The sequence below is a fragment of the Scomber japonicus genome, chromosome 20, assembly GCF_027409825.1.
Source record: "Scomber japonicus isolate fScoJap1 chromosome 20, fScoJap1.pri, whole genome shotgun sequence".
Taxonomy (NCBI): domain Eukaryota; kingdom Metazoa; phylum Chordata; class Actinopteri; order Scombriformes; family Scombridae; genus Scomber; species Scomber japonicus.
Window position 1 is genome coordinate 2,156,634 of NC_070597.1, and position 21,205 is coordinate 2,177,838.

Here is a 21,205-nt window from a genome sequence, read left to right on the forward strand (position 1 = left end):
AGATTAGATCAGAGAGAAAGAAAGAAAGAGATCAACAGATATTCTGTTTGTTCGTTCTGGAGAATTACTGCACAGGACGAATCTTCATGCTGATGGTCTTCAGGGAGTAGTTAAGACCCTTCCAATGTTTCCAGTCCACTCCTACAGCATCAACAGTGGCATCAGCCCCCCAGCGATAAACCCCATTAGGGTTTGTATGGTAACAGCTGTTGTACCAGAACGCCCCCATTTGGAGTCTGGCACAGTTACCACTGTAGGAGTCCTGGTCTTTGTCGAAGGTGGTGAACTTCTGTCCGTTGTGATAACTCAGGGAGTCTCCTACAGAAACACAAGAAAACAACAAGTGTATGATCACAACACTGCTGCTAATGACACCATATTATATAATGTTATATAACTGTTAACACTACAACTGTCACTACTAATACAGTACTACTGCTATGGCCACCACTTGTACAAATACTTCCAGTACTACTAGTACTGCATCTGCTGCTGCTACTGTAACATAACAACATGCAGTATGTCATGTAGACAAGAACTGTAAAAGGTTGAAGGGATAAAAACACCTGAAACCTGCTGGGGCTCATTTACATTTTTCCTTTAAATGTGTTTATAAAAACCAAAGCTTCATGTAATTAATAAAACATGAGCAGAACACAGATTTGTTGTTACTGAGTTGAAAATCTTTGTGAATCTGTCTTTAGCTGAAGGAATCACACAAATAATCCAATATAAGGACAGAAATCCTCAGTGTCTCCATGTGGAAACCAAACATCAGACAAACAGAAGTACTAACTGCTAACAGTAACTGACCTGCTCCTCCATCAGTGAATCCAGACACATGCAGTCTGTATCCGTGGGACTCTGGGTCGATGGAGAACGAAGAGTAACGAGCAAACGCTTTGTTCCCACTGAAGTCCTCCATGTCGACCAGCAGCTCAAACTTTTTCCTCAGAGTCAGATGGAAGAGACTCTCCAGGCCTGAAAACACACAAACATGAAGTCACGTCAGAGTTTGTTTGTTTTAATGAACAGAGAGTTTCATGAAGTCACATGACTGTTCTCACCCAGCCAGTACTCTCCAGCAGCGCTACCAAAGCCCTTCTTGTAGTGATCCCAGGGCCTGTAGAAGTTCACCGAGCCGTCCATCCTCCTCTGGAACACCTGGGGGTTATTATGATGGTCAAACAGGAAGTGTTCATACGGAAAAACACTCAGCTGTGACTTGATGACTTTTGTTCAAAAACTCACCGTCCAGCCTCCACCTGCTGAGTCCATGTCACAGTACACCTACACACAAACACACTCATTAGTAAATATGATCCTTTACTAAAACTATATTCAACCAATCAGCAGCTGCCACGTTTTGAGTCTGAAGCTCCTTAAAGTGTCACTGACAGCTGCTAGCTGCTCCAACTGACTCCTATTCAACAAGTCTCAACTTCTCTCTAGAAATACTGAGTCAGTCATTGTTTTCAATTAGATTTCACACATGTACCTAATAAAGAGGCCAGTTAGTGTAGAATTTAGTCTGTTATATACCAATGAGAATAAAGTCTGGGAACTTAGCTCTGCACCATTGTCCTCCATTCCTCAGGGTCCATAATAACCAACCTCTGACTACAGTTACCTTGATCCCATTCAGAGAAACAGGCTAACACATCTCTGACCATAGCAACACTATCACGGTGCGTCTTGATTTCCCCAAAAGGAGCAGACATCAGCACCTACTGTCTAAAGGGGAGACAGTGTCTCATTGTCAAGATATGGTGTAGCCTTACAATGACCTCAGTACCTATTTTGACCCAGTGTATGCCAATGTATGATACATTAGTTGTGGAAAAATTCCCTAACAAAGTGTACCTGGACAGCAGACGTGGCTCCGATGGGATAGATGGTGTACACTCCACTGAGTTGGCTGTTGTCATTGTTATGGATGTCACTGCAGTCCAGCGGGAGGACGAGAGGTAAGCAGCAGGTCAACACTGGAGCCAGGAGGAGGAGGAAGACTGAAACCAGCTGCAACAGAAACACAGCAGCACACACAAAATAAAATAAAACTAAACTCAGAGAAGATTCATGTCCAGTTTTATTAAAACAACTGACTGTAATTTGGAATTTTGTGGATTTGTAAACAGAATCAAAGAATGAAGCTTTAAAGAGAAATTAGATAAAAGGAAATTGTTAGAAACCCAGAGACTATTTCAGAGAATCTGACCGAAACTATTGATCAATATTAATTCAGTCAGGTGTATAACGTCACAAACTTACCTTCATCATCAGAGTTCTGCTGAGAGGATCTGATGAAAATCTTGATGTCAGTTAGTCTGGATGCTCTGATGTGTCTGAACTGTATTAATATCACAAATATTAATAAATGATTGAACAGCTGCTGCTTCACACTGATAAAACTATTTTCTGAACTAGTTGAAACATGATGTCTTTGAGTGTGTGTGTTCCTGTTAACGTGGCTTTGTTGGGCCCCAAACCTGACATCCCCCTACATTGTGGGGACTCTGCTCCATTACTGGGATCAAATGTTTACTTGGAGTGTTATGTTTTTGTATCAGGTCATTAGATCATTAGATCAGACCTGGCTGAAAGTACTCCACCAGTTCAGCTACCTGGGTAGCAACATCTCATCTGACACCAACAGATTAGCCACCAAAGGTCAGTGTGTACCACACCATCATGCTGACCATCCTGCTGTATGGGGCTGAGTTGTGTGTCCTGTACTGCTGCCACCTGCACCTTGTTGAACACGCTGCCTCCATCCTCAACATCCACTGAGATGTTTACGTCACTAATGTAGAGGTGTTGCAAACAGCAGGGCTCACTACCATGAAGGCTGTGTGGACCCATTAGCACCCCCTACTGGCCTGATGTTCAACCTTAGCTACTGTAGGTTGGAGCCACCTATCTCAAACAGGCTTAGTCAGCCATAAGTCAACATCCTTCCTCATCTTGGTTCACGAAGAATCACCAAGAGAAGAGTTGGACTTTCGTCAGTGCAAAATGAGACATTTATGATGAGACATTACATGAGTTATTCTACAGCTGCACCTAATCAGTGATTAACAGTTTGATTGATGACCTATGAAGCCAACTGCCTTCAGATCAGGTCATTACAAACAAATATACAAATATGAGCTTTTAAACTGCAAATGTGAACTACCAGCACAGAAAGACAATAAGATAGAGTCATAGACATCTGGTCATATATAGTATCACTTGGATAAAAGACCTTCACCATTGGCTATCATAACTCAGCTCTGAGAGTCAGTCACCAACAGAGATGAGCTGCCACCTACTCTAATATCACTGTGAACTCTGACTTTAAGGACATTAATGATTTACCAAACAACTGTTCAAAGGGCAAATCATAACAAGGAAAAGATATGCTGTTAATAACAATGTCATGCCCAAGGACATACAGGTACTCACAGACATTTACCAGAAAACACAAACACATAGTCTCTTATGTAGGAGTCTGTGATTTCTGGTTTCTAACTGTTTTTGTTTTCTTGTATTTTTTCCTCCATGCCAGTTAAAAGCTTGCATGGTGGTAGTCTGAAGATCTGAACAACAGATTCAGAACAACAGAAAACCTCAAAATAAACTTTTCAAATTAAAACTGGCCAACCAACTTATACTTACAAGATCCATACTCCAGCTTTTCCTCGCTGGACATCAAACTCCACCCAGTGAACAAGCAAGTTAACTGCAAAACACTTCACTACTACACTTCACTCAGTATTTTAATGTCAGGTATATTTTTTATTTCACTGACATCTTTTATTTCTTTCAACCAGTAAGTATATTGATAAATACTGTATTTGTATTTCTTCCTTCTTCTCTTTCCTTCATTCAACAAATCAGTCAATAAAGCAACATAACACATCACTATAACTACCATCTCTACTGTTATCAGATCATTTAAACACACATAGACACAAACATGATGAAAACTGTTGGTTACGTTACCTTTAGATGCTGAAAATAATCTGAATCAAGCCGATGAGTGAGGGTGAAATTAATCTGCAGCTTCAACCAGGAAACCAACCAGGAGACGAATGAACAAGTTACTCACAGCCGGAGGTTTATAAGGTCTGCTGAGTCACAAACAATCTCAATTGTATGTACAGTAATGATCTTTAACCTGGAACAAAAGTCAAATATTAATAGGCAGTATAAATGTTTATCAGTTGGATCATAAAGTATGATGTGTTGTTGCTTTTATTCCAACAAGGAAATAAAAAGTGCTGTTGTAGGCTAAAGATCAATCCCATCCCTGCATCTGGTAGGTTGCCCACAGTGTGTTTTTAAATAAATATTCTAATGATAATAGTCCACAATTGTGTGACAATGCATTGATTTTAATCATATAATATCACATTAGCTTGGGGGAGGATCCACAAACCCTTCAACTAAAGCTTCTATGGACCTTTGACCTTGTTATTGTATGTGACTGCTGCAGCTCTAATTATTTTATCAACTGGATACCATCATAAAACATCAACAATCTTATCATGTCAGCAAAAAGGTGCACAACAAGAAACACTGCAGCCAGTATTGTATTAAATACCTCAGCTATGGATACATATCCTTCTGGTTTTTCCAGTTGTCTGAAACTATTTTTTCAAGGCTGTTCTTGTTTTCCATTAGACAGTTTAAATAGGATGCTTCTTGTTTAACACAGCACCAAATTACCTTATAATCCTTCATCCTTGACTAGTTACTGATATGGTCAGGGTGGTACCCTTTTTTACTTTATTTAATACTTTTTTTTAATTGAGTTCAAACAAACAGAACAACATACAATGCTCCCACCCCAGACAGCTGTACAGCACACCAAATAGAGGAAAATAAATAACTAAGTACCTAAATAAATTAAATAAACCTTAAAATAATAAGGACTGCAGAGGAAACTGCTGCTGTGAAGAAGCATATGGGGAACTTCATCACATCAAGTTCCAGGCAAGAGGGACTGTGAATGTTGCCTCAGCGCAGAACCTGATGCCTTAAAGGACAGAGACTGGTCAGCGATAAAGTTCTTCATTAAAAATCACATAACAAATTTAAAGAGGAAACTTTGTCAGTAATCCCGTAGTGTCTGCGGTTGAGTTTGTTTAGTTTATTCTGATATATTCATACATCAGCTTTTATGTTTTTGTGTTCAATTTTGTGCATTCTGCACTTTAACTTCCACAAAGGCCATGTTTGTCTGTTATTCGACACTGGAGGATATCTCATATTCAGTTTTAAGCAATAGAACATGATTTCAGGTGTCCATTCTGACGTTTAACACAACAGTTTTGTTATTTTGACACTGGAGGATATCTCCTAATCAGTTTAAGTAAATAGTTTTGTGCATTCTGGATTTTTACTTGCAGATATTATTTTTGGCTCTGCTGGATATCTCCTAACAATGATTTCAGTCTTGTTCTATATAAATTTTAAGGTAACCCTTAAAATGGCTCAGTTTTTTATGCGTTGCACAAATGTACTCCTGCCTAAGAAGTTGTTTTGTTACGCAATGAAATAGCAAAATAAATCATTTAAACTATTGAAAATTCTCTCCATCTAATTAATGTATCTCTTGACTGTTGCTAGATGTTTTCTTTTCTGTCTCTTTTGTCTATGGTTAACATGTATTTATACAAAACAAAGACAAAAAATGCTGTATGTGAAAGTGGACCCTGCAAGTGATGAAAACAGGGATTGTGTGAAAGTGAACCCCAAGAGTGATGAAAACCAGAACTGTCCCAAAAAGTGACCAAAAAACTGGTTTGGAACAAAGGTTTTTTTAATTGTTAATTTAAAGTGATATTTGTCTTCAAAAATAAATCTTAACCTCCCCTGATTTTTTTTCAAGCATGTCTGACCACTGGAAAGGGTGGTCCTCACCAGTAACCATAAAACTGGTGGACCCCACAACTGACAAAAACAAGACTGTGTGTGTGTGTGTTTTAGAGAGAGAGATTGTGTGTGCGTGTATGTGTGTGTGAGAGAGAGAGAGAGAGAGAGAGAGAGAAAGAGAGAGAGAGAAGGTATGTGTGTTAGAGAGAGAAAGAAAGAATGAGTGTGTGAGAGAGAGATAAAGAGTTTGTCTGTGTGTGAAAGAGTGTGTGTGTGTGTGTGTGTGAGAGAGAGAGAGAGAGAGAGAGAGAGAGAGAGTGTTTGTGTGTATGTGTGTGTGTGTGTGTGTGTGTTTGTGTGTGTTCTCTTCTGTCTCTTTTGTCTCTGGTTAACATGTATTCATACAAAACATAGACAAAAAATGCAGTGTGTGAAAGTGGACCCTGCAAGTGATGAAAAAAGGGATTGTGTGAAAGTGGACCCCAAGAGTGACTAAAACCAGTACTGTCCCCAAAAGTGACTAAAAAACTGGTTTGGAACAAAAGTTGTTTTCATTGTTAAGTTAAAGTTAATATGAAGTGATATAGTGTAACAATAAATCTTAACATCCCCTGATTTTTTTTTTAAGAATGTCTGACCAGTGGAAAGGGTGGTCCTCACCAGTGACCAAAAAACTGGTGGACCCCACAACTGACAACAACAAGACTTTTTGAGAGAGAGTGTGTGTGTGTGTGTGTGTGTGTGTGTGTGTGTGAGGGAGAGAAAGAATACTAGAGGGAGAGACAGAGAGAGAGAGAGACCAGTGGTAAGGGTGGTCCTCAACAGTGACCAAAAACTAGTGGACCCCACAACTGAAAAAAAAAAGATTGTTTGAGTGTGTGTGAGAGAGAGAGAGAGAGAGAGAGAGAGAGATAGAGCAAGAGTGTGTATGTGAGAGAGAGAGTGTGTGTGTTTCTGTGTGTGTGAACAAGAGAGAGAGAGAGAGAGAGAGAGAGAGAGAGAGAGAGAGAGAGAGAGAGAGAGAGAGAGAGAGAGAGAGAGAGAGAGAGAGAGAGCTGAAACCCCGCCCCCTACCAAATGTCACCTGTCAATCAAAGTCACAACCTCTACCAGAAACATGGACGCTACGTCTGAGAGCTTTCTGCCGCTAGCTCGGCTGCTAGCTCGGTTAACTGGCAAAACAGACAGACAGGAATTAGTCAATTGCAAAAAAGTAGCTTAGTTTCTGCCCAGCAACAGGTTGCTAAGGACGGCTCAGGCCCTACGGTTGCTACGGTGATGTGAAATCTGCTTGGTTACGGTGAAAAAGAATTCTCAAAATACCCCAGAATTTGGCTTCTGACAAGGTCCCGAACAATTGCAAATTGTCAGAAAACCGTAACTCCTGTCAAAAAAACGAAAACACCGTGAGAGACACAGAAGCCGGCAGATTCTGACAGTGTTTATTTTATTCAGATATTCCTTAAAATGAGTGTGTCAGCTTAGTGCGAAGACAGAGTGAGATTCTTTTGAAAAGAAAAGACGATCACATTAGGGTCAATGGGGAGTGAGACAGGTATTGCTGCCGGTCTCGGCCCCCCTGTTTAAATTTTGTGCAGACCACACCTGTCAACATCACATTTTATGAATCCCAACACCTATGTCGACATTTTGACCAAAAATTATTTGTCTCCTTTTTACATTTTGGCCGTGAGCTCGAGTTAAAAATAAAAATTAAGGTTATTTTTTACTGGTTCTTGCACTCTAGCTAATTGACGCTTCCACTCTAACTTTGTAGAAAAAGTGATTTCCACTCCTCGTTTGACTGCTCATAGTTTGAAAAGTTTATAAGTCTGTTATCTTTAAAAATAGGTAACTTTATTCAGGCCTTAAACAGAATCACCTCCTCTTCTTTTTTCTCAATAGTTTCTCAATATTACTGAAAGATTTAAAGACAAACTAGCTCAGAAGGCATATTTATGTTATAATTCTGCTTATAAATCCCAACCTGTGTCTGGTTCTGTTCATGTTCTGCAGTTTTTCACTAACAGCCATTCAATGTATTTACATTCTGTCATTAACTCTGGTCAGAAAAATGGTCCTCATTTATCTGGACATTGTGGACCAGAATACCAGATGATAAAATAAGGTGAAGAGTGTAGCGATGTACATGAGCAGTGCCCATAACTGAGTAAGACTTAAAGAGTCAATTAAATGTGAGAAATCCCAAACAAGTGAGTTAGATGGAGAGCATATGTGAATGTTAAAATGACCTCACATTAAAGGGCTGTTTCATGTAATAACCATTAAAAACAAAAAATTAGAGAATTCATTAATACAAACCTCTGAAGTGGGAAAATATATGATTGGACTTTAGGATATATATACATTTCATTAACTTCTGTAATCGAGTTAAATTTATTTAAAATGTTTTAATTTATGATTGTGACAAAAAGATGATGAGTTGACTTTATAACCTTCAAATGTTTGGTGTTGATTTGGTGTGATTGTCGTTGGATTCAATAACATTTCATTTATGAAGATGTTTTGGTAAATTCCTAAATTCCTAAAAAACAAGTGTTTACGTGTGTGTGTTTCTTCTGAAGAGAAATCAACAAATTACGACAAACCAAAGTCTGTCTTTAACTGTTATACTTTTTTCCCCATTTCTTTTCACTTTAATTAGTAATTACAGCAGTAGTAACTGCATGTTAGAAGAAGAAAACAAAGAGTCATTATTTATCTTTAGTGCTGGATCGACTGGTGTTATTGTGTCTGTCAGGATATTTGATGATTTTATTCATAATCTTTTTATTTTCTCTCTATTTCCATAGTCTTGGTTTTATAAGGCTTCACACAGAAATACATCAGCAGCTTTCTCTTTTCATTAGTTTAAAATAATTAATTATAAGTAAAAGTTTAAAATCCTACTTGAAAGCACAAAATGTAATTTCTGCCATTAACTGTTTGAGACTTTACACCCAGCAGCTGCTCACACACACACTTCACTCTGACTTTTATTGATGCTGGAAATCTTTATTTGATTAATATGTGAGGTTACAGATTAGATCAGAGAGAAAGAAAGAAAGAGATCAACAGATATTCTGTTTGTTTGTTCTGGAGAATTACTGCACAGGACGAATCTTCATGCTGATGGTCTTCAGGGAGTAGTTATTACCCTTCCATTGGTTCCAGTCCACTCCTACAAGATTGACAGTGGCATCAGCCCCCCAGCGATAAACCCCGTTAGGGTTTGTATAGAAACAGGCGTTGTACCAGAACGCCCCCAGGCGTTCTCTGGCACAATTAACGCTGCTGTGAGAGTCCTGATCTTTGTCGAAGGTGGTGAACTTCTGTCCATTGTGATAACTCAGCGAGTCTCCTACAGAAACACAAGAAAACAACAAGTGTATGATCACAACACTGCTGCTAATGACACCATATTATATAATGTTATATAACTATTAACACTACAACTGTCACTACTAATACAGTACTACTGCTATGGCCACCACTTGTACAAATACTTCCAGTACTACTAGTACTGCATCTGCTGCTGCTACTGTAACATAACAACATGCAGTATGTCATGTAGACAAGAACTGTAAAAGGTTGAAGGGATAAAACACCTGAAACCTGCTGGGGCTCATTTACATTTTTCCTTTACATGTGTTTATAAAAACCAAAGCTTCATGTAATTAATAAAACATGAGCAGAACACAGATTTGTTGTTACTGAGTTGAAAATCTTTGTGAATCTGTCTTTAGCTGAAGGAATCACACAAATAATCCAATATAAGGACAGAAATCCTCAGTGTCTCCATGTGGAAACCAAACATCAGACAAACAGAAGTACTAACTGCTAACAGTAACTGACCTGCTCCTCCATCAGTGAATCCAGACACATGCAGTCTGTATCCGTGGGACTCTGGGTCGATGGAGAACGAGGAGTAACGAGCAAACACTTTGTTCCCACTGAAGTCCTCCATGTCGACCAGCAGCTCAAACTTTTTCCTCAGAGTCAGATGGAAGAGACTCTCCAGGCCTGAAAACACACAAACATGAAGTCACGTCAGAGTTTGTTTGTTTTAATGAACAGAGAGTTTCATGAAGTCACATGACTGTTCTCACCCAGCCAGTACTCTCCAGCAGCGCTACCAAAGCCCTTCTTGTAGTGATCCCAGGGCCTGTAGAAGTTCACCGAGCCGTCCATCCTCCTCTGGAACACCTGGGGGTTATTATGACGGTCAAACAGGAAGTGTTCATACTGAAAACCACTCAGCTGTGACTTGATGACTTCTGTTCAAAAACTCACCGTCCAGCCTCCTCCTGCTGAGTCCATGTCACAGTACACCTACACACAAACACACTCATTAGTAAATATGATCCTTTACTAAAACTATATTCAACCAATCAGCAGCTGCCACGTCTTGAGTCGTGTGGCCTTACAATGACCTCAGTACCTAGTTTGACCCAGTGTATGCCAACGTATGATTAAGTAAGTTATGGAAAATTCCCTAACAAAGTGTACCTGGACAGCAGACGTGGCTCCGATGGGATAGATGGTGTACACTCCACTGAGTTGGCTGTTGTCATTGTTATGGATGTCACTGCAGTCCAGCGGGAGGACGAGAGGTAAGCAGCAGGTCAACACTGGAGCCAGGAGGAGGAGGAAGACTGAAACCAGCTGCAACAGAAACACAGCAGCACACACAAAATAAAATAAAACTAAACTCAGAGAAGATTCATGTCCAGTTTTATTAAAACAACTGACTGTAATTTGGAATTTTGTGGATTTGTAAACAGAATCAAAGAATGCAACTTTAAAGAGAAATTAGAAAAAAGGAAATTGTTAGAAACCCAGAGACTATTTCAGAGAATCTGACCGGAACTATTGATCAATATTAATTCAGTCAGGTGTGTAAAGTCACAAACTTACCTTCATCATCAGAGTTCTGCTGAGAGGATCTGATGAAAATCTTGATGTCAGTCAGTCTGGATGCTCTGATGTGTCTGAACTGTATTAATATCACAAATATTAGTAAATGATTGAACAGCTGCTGCTTCACACTGATAAAACTATTTTCTGAATTAGTGGAAACATGATGTCTTTGAGTGTGTGTGTTCCTGTTAACATGACTTTGTTGGGTCCCAAACCTGACCCCCACCTACATTGTGGGGACTCTGCTCCATTACTGGGATCAAATGTTTACTTGGGGTGTTATGTTTTTGTCTCAGGTCATTAGGTCATTAGATCAGACCTGACTGAAAGTACTCCACCAGTTCAGCTACCTGGGCAGCAACATCTCATCTGACACCAACAGATTAGCCACCAAAGGTCAGTGTGTACCACACCATCATGCTGACCATCCTGCTGTATGGGGCTGAGTTGTGGGTCCTGTACTGCTGCCACCTGCACCTTGTTGAACACGCTGCCTCCATCCTCAACATCCACTGAGATGTTTACGTCACTAATGTAGAGGTGTTGCAAACAGCAGGACTCACTACCATGAAGGCTGTGTGGACCCATTAGCACCCCCTACAGGCCTGATGTTCAACCTTAGCTACTGTAGGTTGGAGCCACCTATCTCAAACAGGCTTAGTCAGCCATAAGTCAACATCCTTCCTCATCTTGGTTCACGAAGAATCACCAAGAGAAGAGTTGGACTTTCATCAGTGCAAAATGAGACATTTATGATGAGACATTACATGAGTTATTCTACAGCTGCACCTAATCAGTGATTAACAGTTTGATTGATGACCTATGAAGCAAACTGCCTTCAGATCAGGTGATTACAAACAAATATACAAATATGAGCTTTTAAACTGCAAATGTGAACTACCAGCACAGAAAGACAATAAGATACTGTCACAGACATCTGGTCATATATAGTATCACTTGGATAAATTACCTCCACCATTGGCTATCATAACTCAGCTCTGAGAGTCAGTCACCAACAGAGATGAGCTGTCACCTACTCTAATATCACTGTGAACTCTGACTTTAAGGACATTAATGATTTACCAAACAACCGTTCAAAGGGCAAATCACAATAAGGAAAAGATATGCTGCAAATAACAATATCATGCCCAAGGACATACTGATACTCACAGACATTTACCAGAAAACACACAAACACACAGTCTCTTATATAAGACTCTGTGATTCCTGGTTTCTAACTGTTTTTTTGTCTTTTTTTCCTCCATGCCAGTTAAAAGCTTGCATGGTGGTAGTCTGAAGATCTGAACAACAGATTCAGAACAACAGAAAACCTCAAAATAAACTTTTCAAATTCAAACTGGCCAACCAACTCATACTTACAAGATCCATACTCCAGCTTTTCATCGCTGGACATCAAACTCCACCCAGTGAACAAGCAAGTTAACTGCAAAACCCTCATCAGCTTGTTGAAACCCTGGTGCTTTCATAATGTGTAATTTCAATTAGCAATTCAGAACAAAGATGTTGTACCTTTGATTTGATTCACAACAATCATCTCGTCTGTTCATCAGGTCTGTACAACGATGGGAATTTACACGTGATACACCCGATAACTCTGCATTATACATTTGAATCATTCACTAGCCATAACCTAGAGTACCAGTTTCTCTCTTGTGTCCTGTTTATAAAATGTTGTAATGTTTAGTACTTGTAGCTGTAGTATTAGTTATAAATGTTTAACTAAAGTGGACTTGTTGGTGTTTCCTTGTGCTTGCATCTGAGTCACTAAACCTTAAAAGACTTTCATACTTCAAATTGATCTCTTGTGTGGACAGCAAGGAACACTATCTCATTATTATACCTACTCTAATATGAGTAATGCTTCTGGATGAATCATTTCATGTTGGAGTTGTGTCTCGTGTATACACAATGAAGCTATTTTAAGTGTCAAGCATGTTTTACTGTTTACTGTAACATAAGTTGGTGTTAGCTTCTCTGTCCTCTCCTCTGCTTCATTAGTTGGTAATGTGTATTAAAATCTAGCAAATTCCTGTAAACTTAGCTACTGGCTCAAACTCTCAGGAGTGCCTGATAGTGACTGTAAATATCTGTGTTCTTCATTCTTTATAAACTTCACTCAGTATTTTAATATCAGGAATATTATTTATTTTACTGACATTTTTTATTTCTTTCAACCAGTAAGTATATTGATAAATACTGAATTTGTATTTCTTCCTTCTTCTCTTTCCTTCATTCACCAAATCAGTCAACAAAGCAACATAACACATGACTATAACTACCATCTCTCCTGTTATCAGATCATTTAAACACACATAGACACAAACATGATGAAAACTGTTGGTTACGTTACCTTTAGATGCTGAAAATAATCTGAGTCAAGCCGATGAGTGAGGGTGAAATTAATCTGCAGCTTCAACCAGGAAACCAACCAGGAGACGAATGAACAAGTTACTCACAGCCGGAGGTTTATAAGGTCTGCTGAGTCACAAACAATCTCAATTGTATGTACAGTAATGATCTTTAACCTGGAACAAAAGTCAAATATTAATAGGCAGTATAAATGTTTATCAGTTGGATCATAAAGTATGATGTGTTGTTGCTTTTATTCCAACAAGGAAATAAAAAGTGCTGTTGTAGGCTAAAGATCAATCCCATCCCTGCATCTGGTAGGTTGCACACAGTGTGTTTTTAAATAAATATTTTAATGATAATAGTCCACAATTTTGTGAAAATGAATTGATTTTAATCATATAATATCACATTTGCTTGGGGGAGGATCCACAAACCCACCAACTAAAGCTTCTATGGACCTTTGACCTTGTTATTGTATGTGACTGCTGCAGCTCTAATTATTTTATCAACTGGATACCATCATAAAACAACAACAATCTTATCATGTCAGCAAAATGGTGCACAACAAGAAACACTGCAGCCAGTATTGTATTGAATACCTCAGCTATGGATACATATCCTTCTGAGCTTTTTCCAGTTGTCTGAAACTATGTTTTCAAGGCTGTTCTTGTTTTCCATTAGACAGTTTAAATAGGATGCTTCTTGTTTGACACAGCACCAAATTACTGCTCTCTGATTGGCTGCTGTTTATGATGAATAATGAGAACTTATTAAAGTTGGTATGTTATTTTTCTGTCAGTTGTATTTATATTTCTTTGTTACCTACATGGGAAACTGATGATATTCCAAATGTCCCGTTGAGTCAAATTGTTCTTTGGCATCCAATGACATGCTTTAGTAATGCCGACCTCTGTTCTGCAAAGAACTCCAAAATCCTTCAACCTTGACTAGTTACTGATATGGTCATTTTATTATTGTTATTAAGTTAATTATTAACCAGGGTTCCAAATTGATCGTTTAGTATTTATTTATATATTATTCATTTAACCAGACTCAACCAATTACCTATCTCTTACCTGTTTTCCAGGGTGGTTCCCCATTATGATTAATTCTTAATACTTTTTATTACATTTGGTAATTCATAATTATCTTTAATAACCATTAATTATTGCTGATAGCCAGACCTGTAACCAAGGCCCAACAGTAGGCATGAGGGATTGTCTGATGGACATGTAGTATGATTCATAGGAGAGAAGATGTTTGTCAAGAGAGAAATCGGTTCAGAGTTGGTGAGGACAAGGGCTGGGCGATAAACCGAAAATGTATCGATACCGAAATTTACGACGATTACCGACGTCATTTTGCCCATGTCGGTATATTCGGTTTTTAACCTCTTAACGCATGCTGTTCCACCCACGGGACGGATGTTAGGAGGTAGCCACACGTTCTTCTGAATGTTTTAAACACCAACCCTTAAACATATATATTCATGCCATACATTGTTAGAAAGCTTAGATTGTCCTGATTCATTCAAGACCACCCACGATTTATATGGTTGCTCACAGCCGTAATAGTATTAGCGATTAGCTCGGCTAGCCACTCAGCTAAAGTAAGCTAACAGCTATAATGCTACATACCTTCAAAGTCTTCCCTTTATCCACAACGATCATCTTATGACTCAGGACTTTCTGTACAGCTCGCCAAGTATCCATTCTGATGAAATATGAAATCCGTTTCTTCTGTTTCTTCTGTTTCTTCTTCTTCTTCTTCTGGCCGACCAGGTGCATTAAGTGCGTCTTCTCTGGTTTTATTGCTGGAGTTACAGCATAGTACCGCCACCTACTGCACCGGAATTGTAACAACAAGCTACATTCACAGACAAAGTCCCATTATAAATGCTTTTAAGAGCGAGGTCGAGCGAGTCAAAAGCCGAAAAATCTATTTGTGCCGAAAAATCTATCCGTGGCGGACGTAATTCTATCGTGGCGTGCCGCCACGAATAAATGATTGTGTGGGAAACACTGAATGTACATGAGTAGGGCCCATAACTGACAGAGTAAGACTGAAAGCGTCAATTAAATGTAAGAATGTGAATGTTAAAATCACCTAAAATTAAAAGATTAACATAAAAGACAAAAAGTCAGAGAAATCACGAATGACAGTGTGGCTTGTTTGAAATCTGTGACATTTCCTGTTTTCAGATTTTTGACTTTTTCTCTAATTTTTGGCAAAATATTGGATAATTTGAACATTAATTGAAATGAAAGCATGTGAGAAATCACTATTTGGTGGAGCTGTTAGACATCTGAAATGTGAGCCGACTACACACTGCTCATCTTCATCTTCATCTCTAACAACGTGTTGTATTTTAAAAGTTTGTTATATTTTCCATTGTGTCAAATCTGAATCTGAAAAGTAACTAAAGCTGTTAAATAAATGTAGTGGAGTAGAAAGTACATCACATGGAAATACTACAGTAAAGTACTAGTACCTCTAACTGTACTACAGTAAAGTACTAGTACCTCAGACTGTACTACAGTAAAGTACAAGTACCTCTAACTGTACTACAGTAAAGGACAAGTACCTCAAACTATACTACAGTAAAGTACTAGTACCTCAAACTGTCCTACAGTAAAGTACAAGTACCTCTAACTGTACTATAGTAAAGTACAAGTACCTCAAACTGTACTACAGTAAAGTACTAGTACCTCAGACTGTACTACAGTAAAGTACAAGTACCTCAAACTATACTACAGTAAAATACTAGTACCTCAAACTTACTACAGTAAAGTACTAGTACCTCAAACTGTACTACAGTAAAGTACAAGTACCTCAAACTGTACTACAGTAAAGTATAAGTACCTCAAACTGTACTACAGTAAAGTACTAGTACCTCAAACTGTACTACAGTAAAGTACAAGTACCTCTAACTGTACTATAGTAAAGTACAAGTATCTCAAACTGTACTACAGTAAAGTACTAGTACCTCAGACTGTACTACAGTAAAGTACAAGTACCTCAAACTATACTACAGTAAAATACTAGTACCTCAAACTTACTACAGTAAAGTACTAGTACCTCAAACTGTACTACAGTAAAGTACAAGTACCTCAAACTGTACTACAGTAAAGTATAAGTACCTCAAACTGTACTACAGTAAAGTACTAGTACCTCAAACTGTACTACAGTAAAGTACAAGTACCTCTAACTGTACTATAGTAAAGTACAAGTACCTCAAACTGTACTACAGTAAAGTACTAGTACCTCAGACTGTACTACAGTAAAGTACAAGTACCTCTAACTGTACTACAGTAAAGTACAAGTACCTCAAACTATACTACAGTAAAGTACACATACCTCTAACTGTACTACAGTAAAGTACAAGTACCTCTAACTGTACTACAGTAAAGTACTAGTACCTCTAACTGTACTACAGTAAAGTACAAGTACCTCAAACTGTACTACAGTAAAGTACTAGTACCTCAGACTGTACTACAGTAAAGTACAAGTACCTCTAACTGTACTACAGTAAAGTACAAGTACCTCTAAATATACTACAGTAAAGTACTAGTACCTCGAACTGTACTAGAGTAAAGTACAAGTACCTCTAAATATACTACAGTAAAGTACTAGTACCTCTAACTGTACTACAGTAAAGTACTAGTACATCAAACTGTACTACAGTAAAGTACAAGTACCTCTAACTGTACTACAGTAAAGTACTAGTACCTCAAACTGTACTACAGTAAAGTAGTAGTACCTCTAACTGTACTACAGTAAAGTACTAGTACATCAAACTGTACTACAGTAAAGTACAAGTACCTCTAACTGTACTACAGTAAAGTACAAGTACCTCAAACTGTACTACAGTAAAGTACAAGTACCTCTAAATTGTACTTAAGTACAGTACTTGAGTAAATGTACTGAGTAACTTTCCACCACTGTGTGACAGTGTGAGGGTTCATGTGTAGTTTGTGTCCTGCTGAAAGCTCAGACATACAGTCAGTCTGTGGATACAACTACATGGAACTAATAGACAACAGAGACATCTAGTGGCGGAACGTGTTCATTACAGCAGAGTTCAAGCTGCTGTGAGCTCCAATACAAGTCAACTCCATCTGTCCAATCATTTCTCTACACCTGCTGTTTGACACAAGACTTTACACCCAGCAGCTGCTCACACACACACTCCACTCTGACTTTTATTGATGCTGGAAATATTTATTTCAATTATATGTGAAGTGTTTTCAGTCATTTTCAAGAAATTCTCTGATTCCCACTTCTTAAATGTGAATATGTACAGGTTTCTTAGGTCCTCTGTGACAGTAAACCTTTAATCAGTGATGCATATGAAAAATATTTGTTTTCAAAAGGACGAAAAAACTGAAGCCTAACTCTTTTTCCAAACTCAATCCCTTTTTTCAGGATTTTATCATAGAAATAAAAATTATTTGTAAAATATCCCATCATGGAAAATTTCCTCAAACAAAAGACCAACATGGATTTCTATATGAATCCTCTTGACGAATTATAAAATATTCAAAACATGATTTAATCTCACTCTTATGTTAGTTCAGAAGATTTTTAGGTATTAATAAAAGATAAAATGGTTTTATTGAGGGAGCCACAAAACGTACTAAAACATGTGTTTTCTCACAGTCTGAGCAAACAGAAGCTGTGATTCATCAGCTACTAAAAAAAACACTGAAAAATATTTGTTTTCTTTAATATTTTGCTTTAAGAAGACAAATATGAACCATAATGCGTCTTTTTTAAAGTGCAGCGTCTCTTTTGATTAGATTTCATTCCAGAAACTAAAATGTGTTTTAAGGTATTAAAAACAGATATCACTTTTATTTTGCAGCTAAAAACGTTTTCAGACTTTAATAAAATACAAAATATATATTTTTTAGGTGTAACATTTCAAAGAGAAGAGAACCTGGATTATTTTTCTACATTTCACTTCCAGATGTTTGATTTGTTTTTCACGTCGCTCGTGATCGAAGAGACGAGTCGACCGTCAGAATGGACAAAAGTTCAGAGAATTAACGGATTCAGACTCTGTGTGTACGTGTGTTTGCTACAGTTTCTTCTGATAAACAGTTATAATGAATTCCTCTAAAGACTGAAAAGAAATCAATAAATTATGACAAATCAAAGTCTGTCAACTGTTAACCTATCTTTCTTTTTCATGCCGTGATCTATCATTTTCTTTCATTTTAATTTGCTGTGTGACATTATTTATCTTTAGTGCTGGATCGACTGGTGATATTGTGTCTGTGAGGATATTTGATAAGTCATTTCTAATTTCATGGTGTTTCTATAAGGCTTTACACAGAAAACATCAGCAGCTTTCTCTTATAGTTTAAAATACTTCATAACAAGTAAAAGTTTAAAATCCTACTTGAAATCACAATATGTAATTTCTTCCATTAACTGTTTGACACAAGACTTTACACCCAGCAGCTGCTCACACACACACTCCACTCTGACTTTTATTGATGCTGGAAATCTTTATTTGATTTATATGTGAGGTTACAGATTAGATCATAGAGAAAGAAAGAAAGAGATCAACAGATATTCTGTTTGTTGGTTCTGGAGAATTACTGCACAGGACGAATCTTCATGCTGAAGGTCTTCAGGGAGTAGTTATGACCCTTCCAGTGGTACCACTCCACTCCTACAGCACTGACAGTGTCATCAGCCCCCCAGCGATAAACTCCGTTTGGGTTTGCATAGTTGCAGTTGTTGTACCAGAACGCCCCCAGTGTGAGTCTAGCACAGTTACCGCCGTAGGAGTCCTGGTCTTTGTCGAAGGTGGTGAATTTCTGTCCGCTGTGATAACTCAGGGAGTCTCCTACAGAAACACAAGAAAACAACAAGTGTATGATCACAACACTGCTGCTAATGACACCATATTATAAAATGTTATATAACTATTAACACTACAACTGTCACTACTAATACAGTACTACTGCTATGGCCACCACTTGTACAAATACTTCCAGTACTACTAGTACTGCATCTGCTGCTGCTACTGTAACATAACAACATGCAGTATGTCATGTAGACAAGAACTGTAAAAGGTTGAAGGGATAAAAACACCTGAAACCTGCTGGAGCTCATTTACATGTTTCCATTAAATGTGTTTATACAAACCAAAGCTTCATATAATTAATAAAACATGAGCAGAACACAGATTTGTTGTTACTGAGTTGAAAATCTTTGTGAATCTGTCTTTAGCTGAAGGAATCACAAATAATCCAATATAAGGACAGAAATCCTCAGTGTCTCCATGTGGAAACCAAACATCAGACAAACAGAAGTACTAACTGCTAACAGTAACTGACCTGCTCCTCCATCAGTGAATCCAGACACATGCAGTCTGTATCCGTGGGACTCTGGGTCGATGGAGAACGAGGAGTAATGAGCAAACACTTTGTTCCCACTGAAGTCCTCCATGTCGACCAGCAGCTCAAACTTTTTCCTCAGAGTCAGATGGAAGAGACTCTCCAGGCCTGAAAACACACAAACATGAAGTCACGTCAGAGTTTGTTTGTTTTAATGAACAGAGAGTTTCATGAAGTCACATGACTGTTCTCACCCAGCCAGTACTCTCCAGCAGCGTTACCAAAGCCCTTCTTGTAGTGATCCCAGGGCCTGTAGAAGTTCACCGAGCCGTCCATCCTCCTCTGGAACACCTGGGGGTTATTATGACAGTCAAACAGGAAGTGTTCATACTGAAAACCACTCAGCTGTGACTTGATGACTTCTGTTCAAAAACTCACCGTCCAGCCTCCTCCATCTGAGTCCATGTCACAGTACACCTGTACACACAAACACATTCATTAGTAAATATGATCCTTTACTAAAACTATATTCAACCAATCAGCAGCTGCCACGTCTTGAGTCTGAAGCACCTTAAAGTGCCACCGACAGCTGCTAGCTGCTCCAACTGACTCCTATTCAACAAGTCTCAACTTCTCTCTAGAAATACTGAGTCAGTCATTGTAAGTAACTTTAAGAGGGTTTCTGTTAATAAGGTGCTCACTTCCTGTATGCTTTTATTTTGGCGATCTTCGGGCGGAAGTAGCGGTACCAGTCTCTATAAATAAGTATTCTTCACGTCAGTTCTGAGTATATGGCAGATGGTACGGTCACAAACTACGGCTCTTCTGCAAAAGTATACCTTCAGATGTTTAAGCGACCAGCTGGAGTTGGGAACAAGGTATTGTGTGTAAATAATGTGTATGTGCAGCTATTTTGTTCTGTTAAATGTGTTACCATGCTAACATTAGCCTCTGTGTATGCCGTCTCATATGTAAGGTTATAAGGCATATGGGTTATTTTTATTTTGTTGTAAGAGCTTATTTTGTTTATTTATCTGTTCATCAGCTCTTACGGTGTAATGGAAGAAAGGAGAAGGACGGAGAAATTTGTGTTCAAAAATAAGTATGAAGGCCGAACATAAATAAAGGCTTCCAATGCATCTGTACGCTTCACCACCATTCCGGCTGGGGTTCGCTATAGTCGTTGTTTTCAATTAGATTTCACAGGTGTACCTAATAAAGAGGCCAGTTAGTGTAGAATTTAATCTTTTACATACCAATGAGAATAAAGTCTGGGAACTCAGCTCAGCACCATTGTCCTCCATTCCTCAGGGCCCATAATAACCAACCTCTGACTACAGTTACCTTGATCCCATTCAGAAACACAGGCAAACACATCTCTGATCATAGCAACACTATCAGGTGTCTCCTGCTTTCCCCAAAAGGAGTAGACATCTGCACCTACTAAAGGGGAGACAGTGTCTCATTGTCAAGATATGGTGTAGCCTTACAATGACCCCAGTGCGTAGTTTGACCCAGTGTATGCCAATGTATGATATGTAAGTTATGGAAAATTCCTTAACAAAGTGTACCTGGACAGCAGACGTGGCTCCGATGGGATAGATGGTGTACACTCCACTGAGTTGGCTGTTGTCATTGTTATGGATGTCACTGCAGTCCAGCGGGAGGACGAGAGGTAAGCAGCAGGTCAACACTGGAGCCAG

At 38.5% G+C, this 21,205-nt stretch overlaps 3 protein-coding genes across 3 annotated transcripts in view; all 3 read right to left on the reverse strand.

Moving 5' to 3' along the window:
• Positions 1–2,309, reverse strand: part of LOC128381072 (microfibril-associated glycoprotein 4-like) — a 2,355-nt gene extending 46 nt beyond the window's left edge. Inside the window, exons 1-6 of the mRNA XM_053341023.1 lie at positions 2,272–2,309; positions 1,864–2,019; positions 1,252–1,290; positions 1,068–1,164; positions 814–981; positions 1–318 (exon numbers count right to left, since the gene is read on the reverse strand). The exon at positions 1–318 is cut by the window's left edge and continues 46 nt beyond it. Coding sequence (XP_053196998.1) covers positions 65–318; positions 814–981; positions 1,068–1,164; positions 1,252–1,290; positions 1,864–2,019; positions 2,272–2,280 — 723 coding nt within the window. The 5' untranslated portion in view covers positions 2,281–2,309 and the 3' untranslated portion in view covers positions 1–64. The remainder of the gene's footprint in view (positions 319–813; positions 982–1,067; positions 1,165–1,251; positions 1,291–1,863; positions 2,020–2,271) is intronic.
• Positions 2,310–8,853: 6,544 nt separating this feature from the next.
• LOC128381068 (microfibril-associated glycoprotein 4-like) lies at positions 8,854–10,811 on the reverse strand. Its single transcript, XM_053341019.1, has 6 exons — positions 10,777–10,811; positions 10,369–10,524; positions 10,153–10,191; positions 9,969–10,065; positions 9,715–9,882; positions 8,854–9,220 (listed from the first exon to the last, which is right to left on the reverse strand). Exons 1-6 carry the CDS (start codon positions 10,783–10,785, stop codon positions 8,964–8,966), a joined length of 726 nt encoding a protein of 241 aa, XP_053196994.1. The 5' UTR covers positions 10,786–10,811; the 3' UTR covers positions 8,854–8,963.
• A 7,834-nt stretch (positions 10,812–18,645) lies between these two features.
• On the reverse strand, positions 18,646–19,981 carry LOC128381076 (microfibril-associated glycoprotein 4-like). The gene is made up of 4 exons (XM_053341026.1): positions 19,941–19,981; positions 19,757–19,853; positions 19,503–19,670; positions 18,646–19,009 (listed from the first exon to the last, which is right to left on the reverse strand). The coding sequence occupies exons 1-4, from the start codon at positions 19,965–19,967 to the stop codon at positions 18,756–18,758; spliced, it is 546 nt and encodes a 181-aa protein (XP_053197001.1). The 5' UTR covers positions 19,968–19,981; the 3' UTR covers positions 18,646–18,755.
• Between the last annotated feature and the right edge of the window lie 1,224 nt (positions 19,982–21,205).

Excerpts from the sequence above, each read along its gene's own strand:
- LOC128381068 (XM_053341019.1), bottom strand. Across the intron at positions 9,883-9,968 it reads TGCTGGAGAGTACTGGCTGG|GCCTGGAGAGTCTCTTCCAT; the intron begins GTGAGAACAGTC and ends GTGTGTTTTCAG. Across the intron at positions 9,221-9,714 it reads ATTCACTGATGGAGGAGCAG|GAGACTCGCTGAGTTATCAC; the intron begins GTCAGTTACTGT and ends GTGTTTCTGTAG.
- LOC128381076 (XM_053341026.1), bottom strand. The coding sequence starts at position 19,967 with ATGGACTCAGATGGAGGAGGCTGGACG. Across the intron at positions 19,854-19,940 it reads CAGATGGAGGAGGCTGGACG|GTGTTCCAGAGGAGGATGGA; the intron begins GTGAGTTTTTGA and ends AATAACCCCCAG. Across the intron at positions 19,671-19,756 it reads TGCTGGAGAGTACTGGCTGG|GCCTGGAGAGTCTCTTCCAT; the intron begins GTGAGAACAGTC and ends GTGTGTTTTCAG.